General features: G+C 40.8%; 2 protein-coding genes across 5 annotated transcripts in view; both read left to right on the forward strand.

Moving 5' to 3' along the window:
• Positions 1 to 19,580, forward strand: part of mri1 (methylthioribose-1-phosphate isomerase 1) — an 82,149-nt gene that overhangs the window by 39,416 nt on the left and 23,153 nt on the right. The gene's annotated exons all lie outside the window — the stretch shown is intronic.
• On the forward strand, positions 4,322 to 19,459 carry khsrp (KH-type splicing regulatory protein). 4 transcript variants are annotated; one of them, XM_080721863.1, is made up of 18 exons: positions 4,322 to 4,424; positions 6,020 to 6,119; positions 6,216 to 6,269; positions 6,357 to 6,393; positions 6,533 to 6,600; positions 7,214 to 7,297; positions 7,815 to 7,872; positions 8,419 to 8,587; positions 9,690 to 9,788; positions 9,882 to 10,010; positions 10,869 to 10,971; positions 11,076 to 11,200; positions 12,277 to 12,573; positions 13,857 to 13,972; positions 14,962 to 15,059; positions 15,412 to 15,621; positions 16,311 to 16,501; positions 17,930 to 19,459. In XM_080721863.1, the coding sequence occupies exons 1-18, from the start codon at positions 4,335 to 4,337 to the stop codon at positions 17,936 to 17,938; spliced, it is 2,037 nt and encodes a 678-aa protein (XP_080577989.1). In that variant the 5' UTR covers positions 4,322 to 4,334; the 3' UTR covers positions 17,939 to 19,459. The 4 variants fall into 4 exon arrangements, with proteins under 4 accessions (XP_080577989.1, XP_080577991.1, XP_080577990.1 ...); XM_080721865.1 differs by having other exon boundaries at positions 11,076 to 11,176; XM_080721864.1 differs by having other exon boundaries at positions 7,214 to 7,285.

A 19,580-nucleotide genomic window follows, 5' to 3' on the forward strand; every position in this document is an offset into this window, starting at 1 on the left:
CAGAGGTTCCAGGTTTATTGTAGGAGATGCATGGACCACAGAGCTCAGTCCTCCGGCGTCCGGCGGAGAACACCAAATACATTATTTTGCACATTCTGTCGTTCTATTGGTCCAGACCTCCAGACATGTTGATTAGATTGGCATCTCCTCGATACACTGACGTACACACCCTTAAGTTCGGGGTAGAAATGACAGTACAGTAAGTACAAAATATGTGAATATGGATTCATAGGATACGACACCGACTCAGCGCCGTCCGAGTTATGTCCTGTTAGTCAGAATCGTAAATCTTCGTCCAAGTGAACACAGCGTTCCTACCTCCGGTTCAGACAATCACAAGCTTCCGCGGGTGGGTCTTGCCTTACCCAAGATGCTTTATAAATACACGTGGACAAGACAGGTAGGTATGGACTTGGAGAAGCGGTGAGGAAATCGTCAGCTTGCACATGATAGGCAATGAAGTATTCCAGCAATGCATGAGGCCATGTGCATATTTCAATGCATGATTACTATGAACCCACCTTAGCCCATTAGCCCACCTCCTTTAACTATAGGAAAAGCTGGAGATGAAGGAAAGGGAGTAGGGCACAAGATGGAAGGAATGGAGCAAACAAGACCCAAGCACAATCTGGAGTGGATGGTTTGGAATTGGAAAACCTCACCTGAATTGACTGCTCCTGCAACCTCAAATGTCATGTTTGATATTTTGCATGCAAAGCATGCCAAGAGTTGTCTTTTATATTAAAGCTAGACTACTTCTTTGAGCGGTACTAACCGCCCCTACGTCTGGGTTTGTCTGTTTGTACGTATGTGCAGTATGTCTTACACTTGGCTCATTGGCCAAGCTTCGCGGCACGTTAAGGAAATGAACTAAAAAAAAGCACTGCTCACTTCACACTGGGTGTGATTTTTTAGGTGAGGACTTGAACTTGCTTGAAAACTAACAATATAAAAAGTGCTGCCTGTGACCACAACTTGGAACGTGTGACATTCAGACCTTTTTAAAAATGAAAGGATTATTACATGACAATCTTTCCCCCATTCAACTTTAGGTGGCGCATAGAAAGTGCTTTGGAATGACAAGAGGACTGTTCCATCCCCCTTTTTGTGGTCCTTACTTGTCTGCAGTCTTCTGTGTTCCAGTTGGATTATACAACAAGGAAGTCCTTAAAATCACATGCCCTTTGAAGCATATATCCAGAAACAATGCCACCAGGAACTTGCAGGAAGTATCCTGGTGGCATTGTTTCTGGATATAACACACCAAGACTTATATTTTCACAGGAGTGAAGTTGTGAAAACCATATGGGCGCACTGCTGCTCTGGAGGAATTATCCTTGAAGCATTCAAGGATAAGCATATTATATTCACCATAATGATGTTTGTGTATTTAAGAATCTCAATCAATGCAGTATTCCTTCACATAATCTCTGAATGATTGTTTTAATACAATTTGGTTTCATCAGAAAAAAAAAGATCTACATGAGTTTGTAAATGATTTTGTAAATAGTGATACATAATATAATTTTAAATAAATGATCCTCAGCTTTGGTAAACATTGAAATAAACACTGCCACACATTATTGATATGGTAGGCTAGTGCATATAAAAGGTCATCAGTGGTGTAGTATTTATTGTAGTCGTGGTCATACAGCGGTGTCAAACTGGTGGCCTGCGGATCCAATCTGGAGCTGCGTATCTGGGATTATTTTCGGTTGGAGAAAGAAAAGAACCGTTATGTATCTGTTGGACAGTCAGTCAGCCACTCAGGCCGATTTCTTGATATCTGGCCCCTGCTGCCTGGCTTGTAGTGGGTACTTAGTAAACAATTGACTGTAGTCGAGCACCCATTGTGTGTGACTCATCAACCCCTCCAACGCCTCAATGAGGTGCTTAATGTTATCAAAACTGACTCAGGGTGGAAGGCAGCAGCCAGACTCAATACACAGTTCTGGTCAGTCAGGTCATATAGTTCAGCTTTAACTGCCATAGAGTTCACTCCTTTCAAAGTGTGTATAACATATGCAGTACAAAAGAGTTTTATCTGAAGTTTTAATCTGTCTACACTGAAATGTATTATTCCAATGAATATTTGTATTTGATGTGATTAAAATGACTTCAACCTATTCATATTTATTATGTAACATGCTATTGCATGCATGCATGATGGTGCCTTCAAATAAAATAATGCTATGATGAGCCTTAATTTGTAATATATTTCTTCGGTTGTTCTTAACACATGAATCTTATTCTTGTTTTTTTTTTCACAACATTTTTTTTCACTAAATCAAATTCAAATTTGAAAAATGTTAACAAATAATTATTTTCTTTGTTAAGATATCAATGCAAAAAAAGAAAAAATGACTGAATTGCTATGTGATTTGCTGTGCACCTTTATACTTCCCAGAGATGACCCCTTCTGGTTGTTGGTGACCCCATGGCCTACTACCCTTAGCAGGGGTAGAAACTAAGGTCTCAGAGGCAAGTACAGGTCATGTTCTACTTGTCTTTCCCGAAGGTCATGCCCACTTGCCCGAAAAGTAAATTGTCCATTATAAAATGATTGGAAAGATTTTAATTACCGCTCAATGTAACTTACTTAGTTTCTGGGGCTGTGGGATAAAACATGTCCTACCTCAATACCTCCAAATTAAAATACCTACATAGCTATGATTAAATATGTCTTTGGTTTCACAATTGTTTCATTCCACAGACCAGAAGACAGAGCGCGCTGACCACGTTCAGGTGTTTAGACAGATATCTGGTGTTGTGTTTATAGACGATTGTCCCCTCTCAAATGTGCACTTGCCCGGTCGGTCAACCTGAAAGCAAACTTCACCTGCCTGAAAGTTTTATTTACCTGCTAGGGGCAGGTGAGCAAGCCTTAGTGTCAATGCCTGCTTAGTCCTAAATGTACATTTTGCATAATTTGCAAGATATTGCAAAATATAAAAGGCATATTGCCATGAAACATACTGAGCACATACTGTACTTGTTAATTATGAACTTGGGTAGCCTATATTGATTTTGTGATACAGTGCCCTTTGCTTTAGCACTCGCTAAACCCATATGCTGTAAGCCAGAATTTACAATTGCAGTTAATATCTAAAATATCTCAAAATCTAATGGGTTAGCTGTGAAATTGTCCATCAATAGTATGATGATAATATGATTATGATAATATGATTGCCAAAGCCATCATCATGATCATGGTAATACTTTATCTAAATATAAAATACAAAATAAATAAACATTGTATTATTGATACTTTTTCTTGGATAAAACTAATCAGACAGTTACTCAAAGTGGGGTCCTGGGACCCCCAGGGGTCCTTGAGGGAGTTCCAGGGGGTCCCCAGCTAAATGATAGTTAGGAACCAAATGGGCCCTGTAACTCAGGGTCTGTAACTCAGACTCAGAGAGTGTACAAATCTCTCAGAGTTAAATTAAAATAGATTTTACAGTAGAGGTCTCAGAGGTGGGCGTCCGACCGTCCGTAGCCCAATGCATGTCAAACTGGGGATCCTTGACTTTAAGATGGTTGAAAATCTAGAGCTAGAGCCGTAAAAATCTTCTCTTATATGGGGTCCGCGGGCTAATACATGTCAATGTCGGGGTCCTTGACATGAAAATGTAGAATATTGTGTAAAAGTAGATTTTCTTGAAACTTTCATATTATTCTAGATACATTGGACTTTCAGTGAATTATTCCAAACCTTTTTTTTATTTTGATTTTTTATGGGATACAGCTCATGAATATCAAAGGTCCACATTTCAAAAATATTACAATATTACTTGCGAGAACACTCAAAACAATGATTTATAATGGTGAAATGTCAACCTTTTGAAAGTCAGAGTTGCTTAAAGTCCAGTGGTAAATTTCCTCTGTCAGTTATGATTTGGGGTGCTATGGCATTTTCTTTTTAGATGGACCCAGAGGCGTCAATTGGGTATGGCCATACCTTAGCTACAGGGGGGGGAATTTAAATGTACCTCTTAAAATGAATTCATCATGCCTGTTGCTAAGGTATGGCAACATGACTCTGGTGTCAGTCATGTTGCCATACCTTAGCTTTTGCTGAACTGACACCACTGGATACTGTATCTAAGACATTAGAGCGGTAGATTCTAGCGAGCGACACCGTCGTACTTGGAAGCCTCCTTGCCTGGGCAGCAGACCCCTCCCCCCTCACTTTTTTTTATTGCCTTTCTCGTCTTTCCCGCTTCTGCGCAATCATCTCGAGTGGTGCCAGCAGAGCTAACACGCTAGCCTAGCCACGTTAGCTTTAGCCGTGCGTGCTGCTCTTCTCCCGTCCCTCCTCCACACACAGCAGCATGTCTGAGTACGGCGCTTTAGCAACTAACGGGGCCGGTGCTGGGATCAAGAAGGATGCCTTTGCGGACGCTGTGCAGCGAGCCAGACAGGTAAATACACGTTGCATATGTGTCGGTGTGTGATGAATGAGTGTGTGGAGGAGGTGAATGGAGGCTAGCCTGGCTGGCCGGCTCGGCTCGGCTTGGTTGGGTTTACTAATACACATCAAGCATCGCCAAGGACTAGCTTTGCCAGGCAGCACGCTTCTTCTAGGACGCGCCTAGACACCGTCTGGTAGCGCTTTGGCTAACCAGTATGTAGCAGTGGTGGGGGGAAAAGTACTCGGATATTTTCACTTAAAAGTATGATCTCTAATACTGTGTGATGTAGAGATACTCTGCTACAAGAAGTACAAGTCCGCAAATCAACATTTATTTGAGTAAAATTACAAAAGTATTGGCATCAAAATGTACTTGCAGTACAGCAGTACAAAAGTAGAAAGTAATCATTATGCAGAATGTGTCCTGTTTCACAAGTTTTCACATGTATGACAATCTTTTGAAAATGGCAGATCTACAAGCTCACAATGCGTCGCATCCTATTTTTTAAAATGGCCAAAGTGGGTAATGTGTGTTTTGTAATAATCAAAATCTACAAAGTAATTAGTAAACTCAAGTTTTCAAATAATTGCAGTGGAGTAAAAGTTCAATATTTGCCTCTGTGATGTAGTGGAGTAGAAGTAAAAGTACTGAAAACTGGACATACTCAAGTAAAGTACAAATACCTCAAGTGTACTTAACAAAGTACTTGAGTACATGTACTTATTTACTCTCCAGCCCTGGTAGCGTTAGCATAATCTGGTTGGCTAGCTCCATACTAGTCGCAGTGGTCGCAGCAGCAAGGCCCCAAGGTTAGCATGGCATTTAGCTGAATCCGCGATGCAGTGTTTTGGGTCGCTTGTAAACAGTAATGTACTACCCGTCCGGTATATCAAATATCTGATCGCTAAATAGTTTTTGTTTTACTGACTAGTTAACATGTATCACCAAAGCTAGAGGCGTTTTAGTGAGGTTCTGTAGGGTGAATCATGGTTGTATGGTCCCGATAAAAACCTGTAACCTGCCCCACATCTCACGACAGATTGGATCCAACAAACTATTCCTTTTTGGAGAATTAGCCGTCTAGAAAGACTATATCGATTGCTGCCTCGTTGTTGTTAACACGCCTTTTCAACGCTCCTTAAACCCCCCCCAGCAGATTTAATTGATTTCATCATCTTGTGTCGTGTGAATAATCAGAACCAAGGTGATGCCAGGTATAGTCTTACATGCTGGGCCTAACATGTTGATTGTTGATTGATTGAAGATTGTATTAGAGGTTTGCATAGGAAAAAGGTACAGTACAGTTCACAGGTACAAGGTCAACTAAAAGGATAAAAACACAAAGTATTTGGCTTGTTTAGATCGTGATCCCTTTTACAACTCATATAAATGTACTTACTTCAATGGTGAAACAAATCCAAATGTTTTCACGTGTAGTCACTAGGATTTGTTGAATGTGACCAGAAGCAATTCACCAATGTATAGTAGGTCTGTCTGATCCTGCTGATATTGGATAGATTAATTAAAGTCCCATAAATCATTCCTTGTGATTTGTATATTTATTACAAATGTTTGTTTCATACAGTGGTCATTTCTCTTTTCAGATTGCAGCAAAAATAGGTGGAGATGCCCCGCAAATGAGCAATAATGGAGGCGCTGAGGGTTATCCATTCACAGCACAGAAACGATCGCTTGAAGATGGAGGTTTGGAAATTAAGAAAACAGTCAGGAATGTTGCTCACATTTTAAGTAAAATGAAGCATTTTCCTACATCTTTTCTATTTGTTTGTTTGTTTTCAGATCAGCCAGACGCTAAGAAGTTAGCATCACAGAGTGACAGAGATTCTACACATTGTAGGTTAAAGGCACCCCCACCATTACTAGAAAACACCCCGATGTCTATCCAGTCTCCATCACTAACAAATTCTACTTCCTTTCCAGCAATTGAAGCTCAGCTTGCTGCCCTTTCACAACAAAGGTACGGTATCAACTATACTAAACCTTTAGAAACATGTTCAAAAAACCCAGTTTCAAACAACAAGTTATGCTTCACGAAGTGACTCTGGGATGAGGTACTCATGCCCCAAACAATCTCTTCTTAATCCTTCTCTTTGCAGTGGTTCCAGACCTCCCAACATGACTGTCACTGAAGAGTACCGGGTGCCTGATGGCATGGTTGGTCTCAGTGAGTACACACACACATTCACACTAGGGCATTCACCGAATATTAGAATATCAAAGTCACTATTCGACGTTGTTCACCGAAGTCGAAGTCAAATATATAGTTTATAAAGCTTGGCTAGATAGGAAGTCATAAGAATGAGTTTCAATGCCCCTGGTGGGTGAATTTGTTAATGCTCTATACCAGGGGTTCTCAAACTTTTTTAGGCCGTGACCCCCAAAATAAACATATTTGAACTGGGGACCCCCACCCTGACAAGCACTTGAAATTGTAGGTATTACATTTAATGTGACTCGGTTCCGCAGATAAATATTGTGAAAATAGCATATGCTCACAACGCTTGTGAGCATGTAGATCTGCTATTTTCACAATGTTCGCCTCTTGCTTACTTAATATTTGACAGTTTGGCCAGTCCTGTCGAATATTCGAATACTTTGAGGTCGAATAATTCGAATACTAAAAATCACTATTCGTGAATGCCCTAGTACAGACTGCACACAGAATCCTTTGACCACATATACTTTCTCATAACCTGTAAGTGGCGTTGCACTCAGTCTGAGTTCTCACACGTCGTCTGAAACCGAAGCCTAACCCGTTCTTGTGGTGTCCTCTTCAGTCATTGGTCGAGGGGGTGAGCAGATAAATAAAATACAACAGGATTCTGGCTGCAAGGTCCAAATTGCACCAGGTGAGTTTTGTGGTGAGTCAACTATTCCTATTCCCTACATTCAAATAATTCTGTGTGAATATGTAATGTATGCACCAGCTTCAGTGGTCAATAGTTTAAGTCTTTATATAGTTGGAAAGAATTATATTTAATATGTTTAATGACATAGTCAGGCTAGAGAAGGATGCAGTGCATTGTGAAGTGTGAACCAGCATGCTATCTCAAATTCTCAATACTTTTTATTTTATTCTTTTATATCAATCTTGGTGGTTCCAGACTGGCATGCTACTGTAACATTATTACCATGTTCTTTGTGTAAAACAAAGTCAATTGACTTTGGCTTTCTGGCATGTGTTCACAGAAAAATGTGTTTGGACATTTAAAAAAGAGATGTTGACTTACTGTGCTTACTCTGAAGTTAGAGCATTGTCTGTATTGTTGACTGTTTTGTGCTTGTATATGTACTGGGTATATTGTCTGATCAAGTTCATTCCAAGTGGGTTATGCTGAGTGAGTATGGATTAAAATGTGCATGATGTTCTTCTCCTAGACAGTGGGGGTCTCCCAGAGAGATGTGTCTCTCTCACAGGCAGTGCAGATGCCATACTGTAAGTTGCTCTTCATCACACTCAAATTGAACACAGTTAAGGATGCATCAGTAGAATCTGTATTGGTAAATGCGTTAAAATAATTTGGTCAAATTAATTAATCTACTCATTGCTACAGATCCCTTACAGTTTCTGTTGCAGCTGCTCTGGTGTTCCACCTTGACTTTAAACAACATTTTGTTTAGAGCCTGGCCGATGCCAGATTTCGGGTCTGATCCTGATTTTGGAGTCTAGAATAACCGATTATATTACTGATTACCTTGAGACCAATATTTTGACAAATGTTCCATTTTCTAATCAATTTGAAGAACTTTTGATAAAGTAAAAAAATAAATAAACTTGGTTCCCTGGGAAATATAATATAAATATTGTGACTAGATGACATCTGGGATAATATGTAGCAGCTGCACCACGCGAGCTTGTAGATCTACTGTTTTTTTTACATTAGTTGATACAAATTTATTTCCTTTATTTTTCATTACACTTTTACATCTTATCTTTATTTTCCTTAATCCTTCTCTCCCTTTTGATTCCTTTTCCTCCCAGACAAGCCAAGAGGTTTCTGGATGAGATAGTGTCTAGAGGACGTGGCACTCCACCCTCTTTCCAAGATTCATCCAATGGGCAACCACGGTCCATGCAGGAGATGATGATCCCTGCTGGCAAGGCTGGTCTCATCATTGGCAAGGGAGGAGAGACCATCAAACAGCTGCAGGTGACAATAACAGGGTTGCTTACAATGACATTAACAATTAATGAGGTGACTCGCTGTCATGTATCCACAACTTTCCAACATCCCATTGTGCAGAAGGTGAGCGGCATTTCCGGTGTCGCAGCCGAGTGTGATCTACAAGCTCACAACGGTTGCATCAGCGACGTGACGTGAGCAGCTTGTATGTCTGTTGTTAACCGGAAGTGTCCGGCAGATAATGCTACAGTAAAGTCTTGTGGAAACGGGTGGATAGGAGCATTACCATTAGCTTGGGCGACAGGCTGGTTTAATGCCATGCCAGAGGACCAGAGATATTGTTTGTTTTGTGAACTTGGTGAAATAGAAAATTAGGTTCACTTTTTGTTTTACGGCCCTAAATATGTTGATATAAGAGAGGTATTTGTTAGTAAAATGTCTTCTATCTCTGGTGATTTCCTTGAGTTAAATGATTAAGAAAAACTGGATATATGTTTTGTTAAAGGTGTTTTTATTGTACAAGTCGGTCGGGAGTGGCTTATTGTCATGTAGGTCGGGAGTGGCTTATTGTTGTTATCAGCCAGTAACGTGAGGGAATCTGTCCCCGTTACAAATGCACTAGCCCCCTGGGAGATGTATTGCTGAGGTGGAGCGCCACACCTACCATCAGCTCCCAGTACTTTACGCATGACTATGTGCACCCAAGCCGTGCTACTCATACCGGAATCTAACCCATGACTGTGTGGTCCAAAGGCGAGAGCTCTACCGACTGATTGTGGCAGATATTTTTGTCAAGCTTGGGAGAGAAGACGGAACACTGTATAATTCTGAGTTGTAAGAGTTGTAATTGAATGTATACATATTATTTTAAAACATGCTGTAAGCTTAAAATGGTCTCTTATAAACCCATGAGGGTTGGGCACTTTGTGTGCAGGACACGGAAATAAACTAATCAATAAAGATGTAGAAGAGCTGTTGGACAAAATAAAAGATTGTTTGAATTAGTTCTGTTAGAAATACAGATTTTGTGTTTGATTTTCTTTTTATTTTACTTTCAAGTACATTGGCTGGATACATTTAGCTAATGTCTGTAATTAATCTTAACATTCCCATCCCTGCTACTTAACAGGAGCGAGCTGGAGTAAAGATGATTCTGATTCAAGATGCCTCCCAGCCACCCAACATTGATAAACCCCTACGCATCATTGGAGATCCCTACAAAGTGCAGGTACAAAAAGTGTACAGAGGAAACTGTGTCCTATCGTTTTTTAGTCTTTATCTTCTCACTCACACTTATCTTTCTGTCATGCTGTTTTTGCAGCAAGCAATGGACATGGTGAATGACATTCTCCGAGAGAGGGATCATGGCAACTTTGGCGATAGGAATGAATTTGGATCTAGGATGGGAGGCGGAGGCGGCGGCGGAGGAGGTGGTGGAGGCGGCATAGAGGTAAGTAAGGCCCCATACATACGGCAACGCTCTGTAGAGAAAATGTCGAGGTCCCGGGATATTGCCGTTGCGTTTTTCCTTTTTATCAAGCGTTCATATGAAGCCGAAATGATGTCGTGTCCATGTCACCAAGTGAACAACAGAAACGCAAGAAGCAACAACGCATGCTAGGCTTTTTCTCTGCTACTAATACATACTCAATGCTGGCGATAAAGTTATTATTATTATTATTAAATTATTCACATAACTCTGTAACGGCGCTGAGTCTGCTCATCGCCTCCGTCATGGATAATAATGTGATAATAATAACTTTGTGGCCACGAGAAAAGAAAAGTTGTTTGTGGTAGTGAAAAGAAGTGACACTAGCGGGACGCGAACCCGGGACCCATGGATCGAAAACAGAATGCGTTAACCACTCGGCCACATTGCTTAGTATGTATTAGTTGGAGAGGAAAAGCCTAGCATGCGTTGTTGCTTCTTGCGTTTCTGTTGTTCACACGGTGACGCGAGGGGAGAGAAGAGTCAGGTTTTCCACCCTACTCTGCGTTTCTAGATCGTTCCGTTTTTAACAACCGAAAATGCCGTTGTCTGAACGAAAGGCCTATCTGACTTTTCCTTTTGCGTTATTCTCGTTGCCAAAACGCAGTGTGAACGGCGCCTTAAATGTATGCATGTTTGTGAAATAAAATGTAAATCTAAAAGGCTGAGATTTAAAAAAGAAGGAAAAAATAGTAGATTGCATTACAATGCATGCTCCTGGAGTCCTGACTGGTGAATATGTGAACCTTGGGAATTGCTTTTTTAACTGGTTTCATGACTCCCTCTAAAGTTATTGCAAATGTGGCGCTGCCCCTGTAGGTACCTGTTCCCCGACACTCTGTGGGAGTTGTAATTGGTCGAAATGGAGAAATGATAAAGAAGATCCAGAATGATGCTGGAGTCAAGATACAATTCAAACCAGGTTAGTCTTCTCAATATTAATGATTAGAGCCAACGATTTTAACTACTGGACCGTCTCTTGCTGTTAATCTGTGCATTACCTGAATTCTCTCATATTCCTTACAGACGATGGTCAAGGCCCTGAAAAGATCGCCAACATTATGGGTCCTCCAGACAGATGTGCACATGCTGCCTCCATCATCAATGAACTGCTGCAGAGCATACGTGTACGAGAGGAAGGTGGCCAGGGGGTTAGTATAGTATAGAGCAGGAAACATTCATTTCTAATTATTAATAACAACTCAAAACACCCAATAATGGGGGGAAATTACGGATACTAGTGGGACAGGGGGCACTAGGGACATCTGGACACCATACTTTTGGTATGACTGGGCATCTGGTGGGCATTTGGACGAGTGGGTTAATAGATGAGTGGGCATTTAGGGACAACTGGGCACCTAAATTAGGATTGCCCACATGTTCTTAGTGCCCAGATGTCCCACCATTTCCTGCATTTGAGTTGGGAACATATACCTTTTTTTTCTTTTTTTCTTTTTTGTAGGGAAGATGCAGTAGATCCTTTTTTTGGTAGAGGGGGGAACATGGAACCTTTTTTGTGGGGAGGGTGGGTAGGGAACATAGAACCTGGGGAACATAGAACCTTTTTGGGGGAGAAGTGGGGAACATAGAACCTGGGGAACATAGAACCTGGGGAACATAGGGTGGACCCCGTTCATCTGATTACAGACCGTTCACCGTTACAAGAGCCTTGGTGTCCTTAAGCAGTGCTAAATCTAGTCTAGTGCATTGTCTGTGCGGAAGAAAATAGATATTTGGCTAAAGGATATTTTAGGTTTTAAATATTGTGTGCTGCTTATGCACATATTATGAACCCAGTTGATTATTGTTGGTCTTGTGTGCATGCAATCTAAAGGGCTTTAATTTAAATTACCTTAATAATGTAATGCCCAACCGTGTCTAGGGGCATTCATCACAAAACTATTTGCAGTCAGTTATGTTATGCTACAGATGTCCGTAGCAAATTAATCATGTCCTTACGAAGACCTCTGGCTCAAAATGTTAAACGATTGTCTGTCAGAACTATTAGTGTGCCGTGCAAACTTTTATTTTTTTTTACTTTTGCTGTAGCCTTCATCTCAACAAGAAGGCTGTGTGCCCTGCCTACTTTTAATAAATTGCTCTATCCGGCGTTAAAAAATAACTTCCAAGTTTTGACCACAAGTCTCAATCTGAAAATATGTTATAATTGACTACTGAAGAAGATTCCCAAGCTGCACCTAATCCTGATGTAATGGTTCTTTCCCAGGGTCCCCCAGGGCCTCCCGGTACAGACATGTCACCTGGACGAGGTAGAGGACGGGGCCCAGGGAACTGGGGCCCACCGGGAGGAGAGATGACCTTCTCTATCCCCGCTCACAAATGTGGCCTCGTAATTGGCAGAGGCGGGGAGAATGTCAAGTCCATCAACCAACAGACGGGTGCATTTGTAGAGATCTCTCGCCAGCCACCGCCCAACGGTGACCCCAACTTCAAGCTGTTCACTATCCGTGGGTCCCCGCAACAGATCGACCACGCCAAGCAGCTTATAGAAGAGAAGATCGAGGTAAACACACTCATGGAGATGGGAGTCACACAGTGGGCTTAGAGCTGCTGAAATGTGACATGTAGATTCGAGAAAAGGGATTCACAGATCAGGGTCTTTTAATCGCCAGTTAAAAATATGTATTTACAGTATATCGTCGTTGTCGGGTGGAAACCTCGTATCTCCAAGTTTCAAATTTGTACGTTCTTTTGCAAAGTAAAGCCCTGCTTCATCATATAAGGCGTCGCACAAAAGTAGTGAAAACAGCCAACTAGCTCACAACGTGTTGTGAGCATGTAGATTGGCTATTTTCACAATGTTCGCCTCTTAATATTTGACAGTTAGGCCAGTCCTGTCGAATATTCGACTATTCAAATACTTTGAGGTCGAATAATTCTAATACTAAAAATCACTATTCGTGAATGCCCTAGTGTGTTTATGGGTTTTGGACTTAACTGGGGATTTGCTGGGGAGGTCCCCTCCAGTCCAGGACCTCCCCAGTAAGTAAGTAAGTAGTGTTTATGGGTTTTGTATATGGTGTGCTGCTACACTGGTCGTCGTCCTATGTCTTACGTTTTACGTCTGAGAACCAAGACAAATTCCTATCAACCATGTTGACATGGCAATAAAGTTCTTGAATCTTGAAACTTCTCAATTCCCCATCCACATTTCAAAATGACCTAAAAGCATGGCTGTCCTCAAAACTATAATTAGACATATATTAAATCATTTGTCCCCCACTAGCTTTCCCCCAGAGAGTCAAAACAACGTACTCGACCAGCGACCTCCTCAGAAGGAGCCCTGTGGGGGTGGCATCCTCTATAACAGTGTTTCTCAACCACTGTGCCTGGGGACCTTTGGTGTGCCCCTGAGAAGGGTCAAGTGTGCCCCTTGAAACTGCTTGAAAGCCAGTATTGTATTTATCATTTTAAAAATTATAAACTAGTGAAAACTAGTGAAAACAGCCAATCTACAAGCACAGGCGTTGTGTGCTTGTAGATTGGCTGTTTTCACAACTGTTGTGCGACATCCTTGTATGATGAAGCAGGGCTTTACTTTGCGAAGAAAAGTACAAATTTGAAACTTGGAGATACGAGGTTTCTTCCCGACAGTGACGATATTTACACCCCCGTATTATGTTGGTGCCCATGGATTCTTGGGACATGAAAAGTGTGCCCATGCAGAAAAAAGGTTGAGAAACACTGCTCTTTAAAATAGTGGGCAATGTGTTAAAACTAGGCTCCTGAACTGATCAGAAAAACACAAAAATGAATCCGTGGCTCATCTCTCTGCTTTTGTCTTAGGCTCCCTTGTGTCCAGTTGGTGGTGGTCCTGGTCCTGGTCCAGGGGGACCAGGGGGTCCGATGGGCCCCTACAATCCCAACCCATACAATGCAGGACCTCCTGGAGGACCTCCCCAGTAAGTACAAGCATAGATGAACAGTAGTTTTGATGCATTCTTCCATCTGATAAGTTCCAGTGACTTCAGTACAAGCAACCATTATTACAGGGTTCCCCCGGTCATGAAATTCCTGGTGAGCATTTAGATCGGCTATTTTCACAATAAAACTGTTATACAAAATTCCTCTACTCTTAATGCTCGTGTGTCCGGGTCCCCAGTTCAAATATTTGACCGAACACAGCTGAGGGCTAGTCATTGAATTTTTTTCATTGTCATCTTTTCATTTCATTTGAAAGCTGGGAGTCATAGCTACAAAGTGATATATTGGTTGTGAAGATTGACCCAACAGTTTTGTAGATATGGCTTATAGAGTTATGCCATGCAGAAATACTAGATGAGAAAGCTGAGAAATTCAGCCTTTTAGATGAAATGTAACCTGCAAAATGTGAGGTTTCTCTTCACATTAATTTAAAAAAGTCTTATTTACATGCAGAGTTAAGCTCTGGCGTTTAAGTAAAATGTAGCCTGATATTTATGAAATGCTTTTGTGGCTTTATCACATTTTAGAGAGAGAAAAAGAAAAAAGTAATTTCAGGGCTGGTCTAAAGCTGTGCTTTCCGAAATGACTGCCCCTCTGCTATGCTGGGACACATATGATTATTTTGGGGGTCACGGCCTGAAAAGGTTGAGAACCACAGGCATACACTACCTGTCTTTGGGTATTGCGCATAGGAGTAAGCGACTCGTTATTGAGCTGAATTATTGTTATATAGTCCTGGAAAAAGGGTGAAATATTCTGGAAAAGTTTTGGAAATGAATTGGTAAGGATGTGTGGGAATCCTTTTATTAATATTATGAAACGTTCAGAAACTAGTGTGATTCTGTTCTAACTTTAGACTGGTATACTAGTAAAAGATAATGAAAAAAAAAGAGACATAAAAGTAATTTCTTAAGCATACGGTAAGTTAACTTTCACCATCTCTCCTTCCACCCTTTCCTCTCCATAGTGGTGCGCCACCTGGTGGTCACCAATACTCTCCACAAGGCTGGGGAAATGCTTACCAGCAACAACAGCAGTGGCAAGCTCCAGCACCACATGATCCCAGTGAGTATATTGTTTTTCCCAGGTGTATTTCCAAATGAGCTGCAAACTTGTGATTGTGATAATCACTTGTATTTTTTTCTTTAGTTAACAGACATTGTATGTATGCATGTTGTATTGTTTGTGATACTTGTTACAGTATTGTGGGCATTCTAAGCAAAGTATACTACAAAGTAATGATCACCATGACTATTTTCCAGTACGGTAGGAATTTTAAAAGACATGCTATGATACTGCTGCGATTGGCTAAAACTATAGGATTAAGTGTGTGGCACTGACTTCTCTCTCTCTCATCTAGTCCGTGATTTCTTTGGCTTCATTTACTCTTCTTAATCAGTCTTTCCTCCCTTCCTAGGTAAGCAGGCAGCAGACCCAAATGCAGCTTGGGCAGCTTACTATGCGCAATACTATGGTCAGCAGCCAGGGGGTGCTATGCCAGGCCAGGCTCCAGCCCAAGCACCACAGGCAGCAGCACCAGGGGACCAGGGCCATGCAGCGCAGGCTGCTGGGGGTCAGCCAGACTATACTAAAGCTTGGGAGGAATACTACAAGAAAATGGGCATGAGTAAGTCGGATCCGTTAGACGCACAACTTGGTCTGACTACAAATATCAGTCGACTGCTCTTGTTAGTAGAGCTGCGATGTGATAATGAAACTATTGTAATCAAATCAAACACAAAGCCATGAAACTTCATAGATCATACAAAAGATACATTAGATAAGGTGCAATTTGGTTGTAAAAGGTCATTATCCTTGGAGGATTAGACTGATTGCACTTGTAATCAAGCATTTTGTTAGGAGACTGGTTCATCTGGCGATGTGTCACCCAAACACCTCTAATTTAGTAACTTCATATGCAAATTACCCAGATGGAAGATGGAGTTGACAAATGTAATACCCATACATGGATATCCCATAGATACGTACAGGGTATGTGGGTTATTTCCTTCAAGGTTAATCCTCTTTGTCTGAAAGAGGAATAGGTTCAAGCTTGTATTTTATTGTTACATCTTTTGTACAGGTACATAAGAGTAAAACTTATTTTTGTAACCAGGGATAACTGGTTTATGACAAGAACAATATGCATTCACTATAAATATACAAATGATCATTCAAGATAACATAAATATATATAAAGGAAAAAGACAGTATGGAATGGAGACATTTTATAGCCTAATGGAATGAGTGAGTGCCATTGTATTTTAGTTGGTCTGTTCAGCTAAAGTTCTCTTGGATTTCCTCTTCTCTATCCAGCCCAGCCTGGTGGAGCGGCAGCAGCAACAGCAGCTCCAGGTACAGCTGCAACAGCAGGTGGTGCAGCCCCAGCCGGGGGCCAGCCGGACTACAGCGCTGCCTGGGCTGAGTACTACAGACAGCAGGCCGCCTACTATGGACAGGCAGGCCAGGCCCCAGGACAGGCTGCCACTCCACAGCAGGGTCATCAGGTAGGACAACCCTCATAGCGTTGCTGTCGAGTGGAAACTTCATATCTCCAGGGTTCCCACGGTCATGAAATTCCTGGAAATATTTTGAAATTAGAAAAATATTTTTCCACTACTGGAAAAGTTTTGGATTTGATCAAGGGTCCTGGAAGATCCTGGAAAAAATACCTATGCATTGTCTTTGGATATTGATTTTGTTAATACCTCTGAAATGACAAATTCAACATTGGCCAAATTGTCAAATATTAGAGGCAGAAATTGTGAAAATAGCAGATCCACATGCTCACAATGCCTCGCGAGGCGTTGTGAGCATGTAGATCAGCTATTTTCACAATAAAACAGTGTTATACAAAATTCCTCAACTCTTAGTGCTCGCCAGGGTCCCCAGTTCAAATATGATTTCGGGGGTCACTGCCTGAAAAGGTTGAGAACCACTGGCATACCCGTCTTTGGGCACTGCGCATAGGAGTAAGTGACTCGTTATTGTGCTAAATTATTGTTGTATAGTCCTGGAAATTGGTTTACATATTCTGGAAATGTTTTGGAAATAAATTGGTAAAAATGTGTGGGAACCCTGGTTGCAAGCTCTTAATATTATTCATTGGTTAAACATTTATAAATGTCCAAAGACGGGGCAAACACCCACACTTTTTCGAAGTAGCAAAAATAACAGATCTCGGTCGGACCTCCTAACGAGCCCCATTGTGCCACGCTTATAGATCGGCTATTGTTAATATTTTTGTGTGACAGCGATATGACAAAGGAGGGTGTTTATTTACAAATAAATAAAAGCTTTCCACCCGACCGCGACTATATGCACATACAGTTGTGCACATACAGTTATACTCGAAATTATTCAACCCCTCTGACATATTTGTTCATTAGTGTAACCACTGTTCCTTTGACTTAGAGCTTGTTAACTATGCTCAAAACTGTGTACTTTTTGTAACATTCAGTGTCTTTGCAATGGTTTTATATCCTTTTCCTTTTTTTTTTTTACAAAGCAATAATCGCTTCTCTGAACTTTTCTGACCATACCTTAGACTTAGCTATGTTTCTAACTGCTCTAATCACAGTCAACAAGTCAACAAACTTCTAGTCAGGCCAGATAGCACATCTGATGCAACTATTTAAGCCCTTGATTTGTCGATTGCAGTTGATTACAGATGTTTTCAGGTGTAATTAAGAGTAGAATAAGTGAAAGTGGCATTTAGCATTGAATTTGGAAAAAACAATGAATGTTACTTTTGAGCTATTTACATTGTTCTTGTATGATTTATTTATTTCATTCAGTTGTCAGTTTGTGAATTTAGCCAATAAACCAGATTTGCATGATTTCCCATGCAAAGCACCATAGTTGGGACAATGTATACATGATTTGTTAAAAAGATTCATGTAAATTACAACTGTCTGTCCTGCCTTTTATTACAGGGCCAGTGAATTGGAGATTTCTGTCTTCCATTTGGATTATCTATTTTAAGGACTGATGGTTCTCTGGACTGACGCTTCCATCATGAATTTATTTTCCCCCGTGTAAAGTTTTTTCTTTTTTGGATCGCCACTGAACCTTCATTTTATTCAACCATCCATCCTGGCATCTGCAATGTGCTTTCCCCTTGTCCTCCATTTCTTTATCTGTATCAAAGAGGCGGAGGTGAACATTTTCTGCAAGAATTCAAAAAAGGAGCCAAGCATCAAATGTGCTTGACTCTACTCCAGTCCCTTCTAACCAACCCAAATGTTATTGGTGTAATTGCTTGGATGAATTGAACAGTTCATATTTTTTTTACACTCACAACAAGCTAGTACTGGTATTGTTTAGCAGCAGCACTATGAGTATTACTACTAAAAGTTTGTAAAATACTTTTTTTGTTTTTTTTTACTTTTTTTAATTTACTTGTTTTTAAAGCTTATTTTTTTCTTTTCAGACATTCCCAGTGTTTAAGGTGCAGATATTTTGTACCTGCTAAAAGTTCAGATTTGTACCCTCCCATCAGCAATGCACATGGCAGGATATAGTGATTGTGAACAAAACAAAATGGGTGGGAATGATCAATAGGATGCCCCAAAGACATGATTACCTTTTTGGGTCAAAATGATAAATCACAGTCGAGGTCAAAATTACGTAATCGGTCATTTCTCAGGTACCGAAAATAATCGATCCGTGAAACGCACCTGGGGTGCAAGTCCTGCCCACATCGACATCTCTTGCTATGAAACACCTTGGTCTCTTCAGGGCAGCCTACTAATCATTCCCACCTAATTTCATGAAAATCGACCCATTTTGTCAGAACAGAGACACACACCCCCACAGGAATACAACACATGAAACCTCATCTTAATGTTCAAGATATGACCCATTATGTAATTTGGACCTTTTTAATACTTCAACCCAGCCTATTGATCATTCCCACCAAGGGTCATGAAAATCTGATCCCAAGTTGGATTATTCAGACACATGCAGACCGTAGCAACTGTTGTCCTGCCATGCATTACTGAAGTCGGCCAGGGTAACATGCTTTTTCTGCGGGCAGGGTATTGAAAGGAACCATGGCTGTTCTCGCTGTCCTTTTAATGGACACAGACGGATACACTGGGGAGATATTACAATACCCTTACCGCAACGATGCATAACAATAAACTAAGGTGTTGCGTAGCAAGAGATATTGGTGCCGGCAGGGTTTGAACCCCTTGTGCATTTCATTTTCATTGTGAAGGGGTTAAATGTGTACTGTATGCTACTGAATAGAAAAATGTGTGAAAGTTGGCTAAGACACTAACATGACCTTTGTGTCAGTTATGTGAGTGTGTGTGTGTGATGTCATTGGGTAGAACTCATGGCCCTCTGTTTCCGTTCAGTTTTATGGTTGAAAGACTTGATTTAGTTAAATGTCATGTTATTGTATGCTGATTTTCTTTTTTTACTGCTTGTTTTTTAAAACTTAAACAATAAAACCACATTAAAATAGTATTTTCCTTGTGACTTCTATACACAAGACCTCATGTTCATATAGTCCTTTTACATAACGGTTCTCAATTAAAACAATTCTCAATTAAATCACTTCCAATGTCACTGGTTTAC

The sequence above is a fragment of the Nannobrachium achirus genome, assembly GCF_963921795.1.
Source record: "Nannobrachium achirus genome assembly, chromosome: 3".
NCBI lineage: Eukaryota > Metazoa > Chordata > Actinopteri > Myctophiformes > Myctophidae > Nannobrachium > Nannobrachium achirus.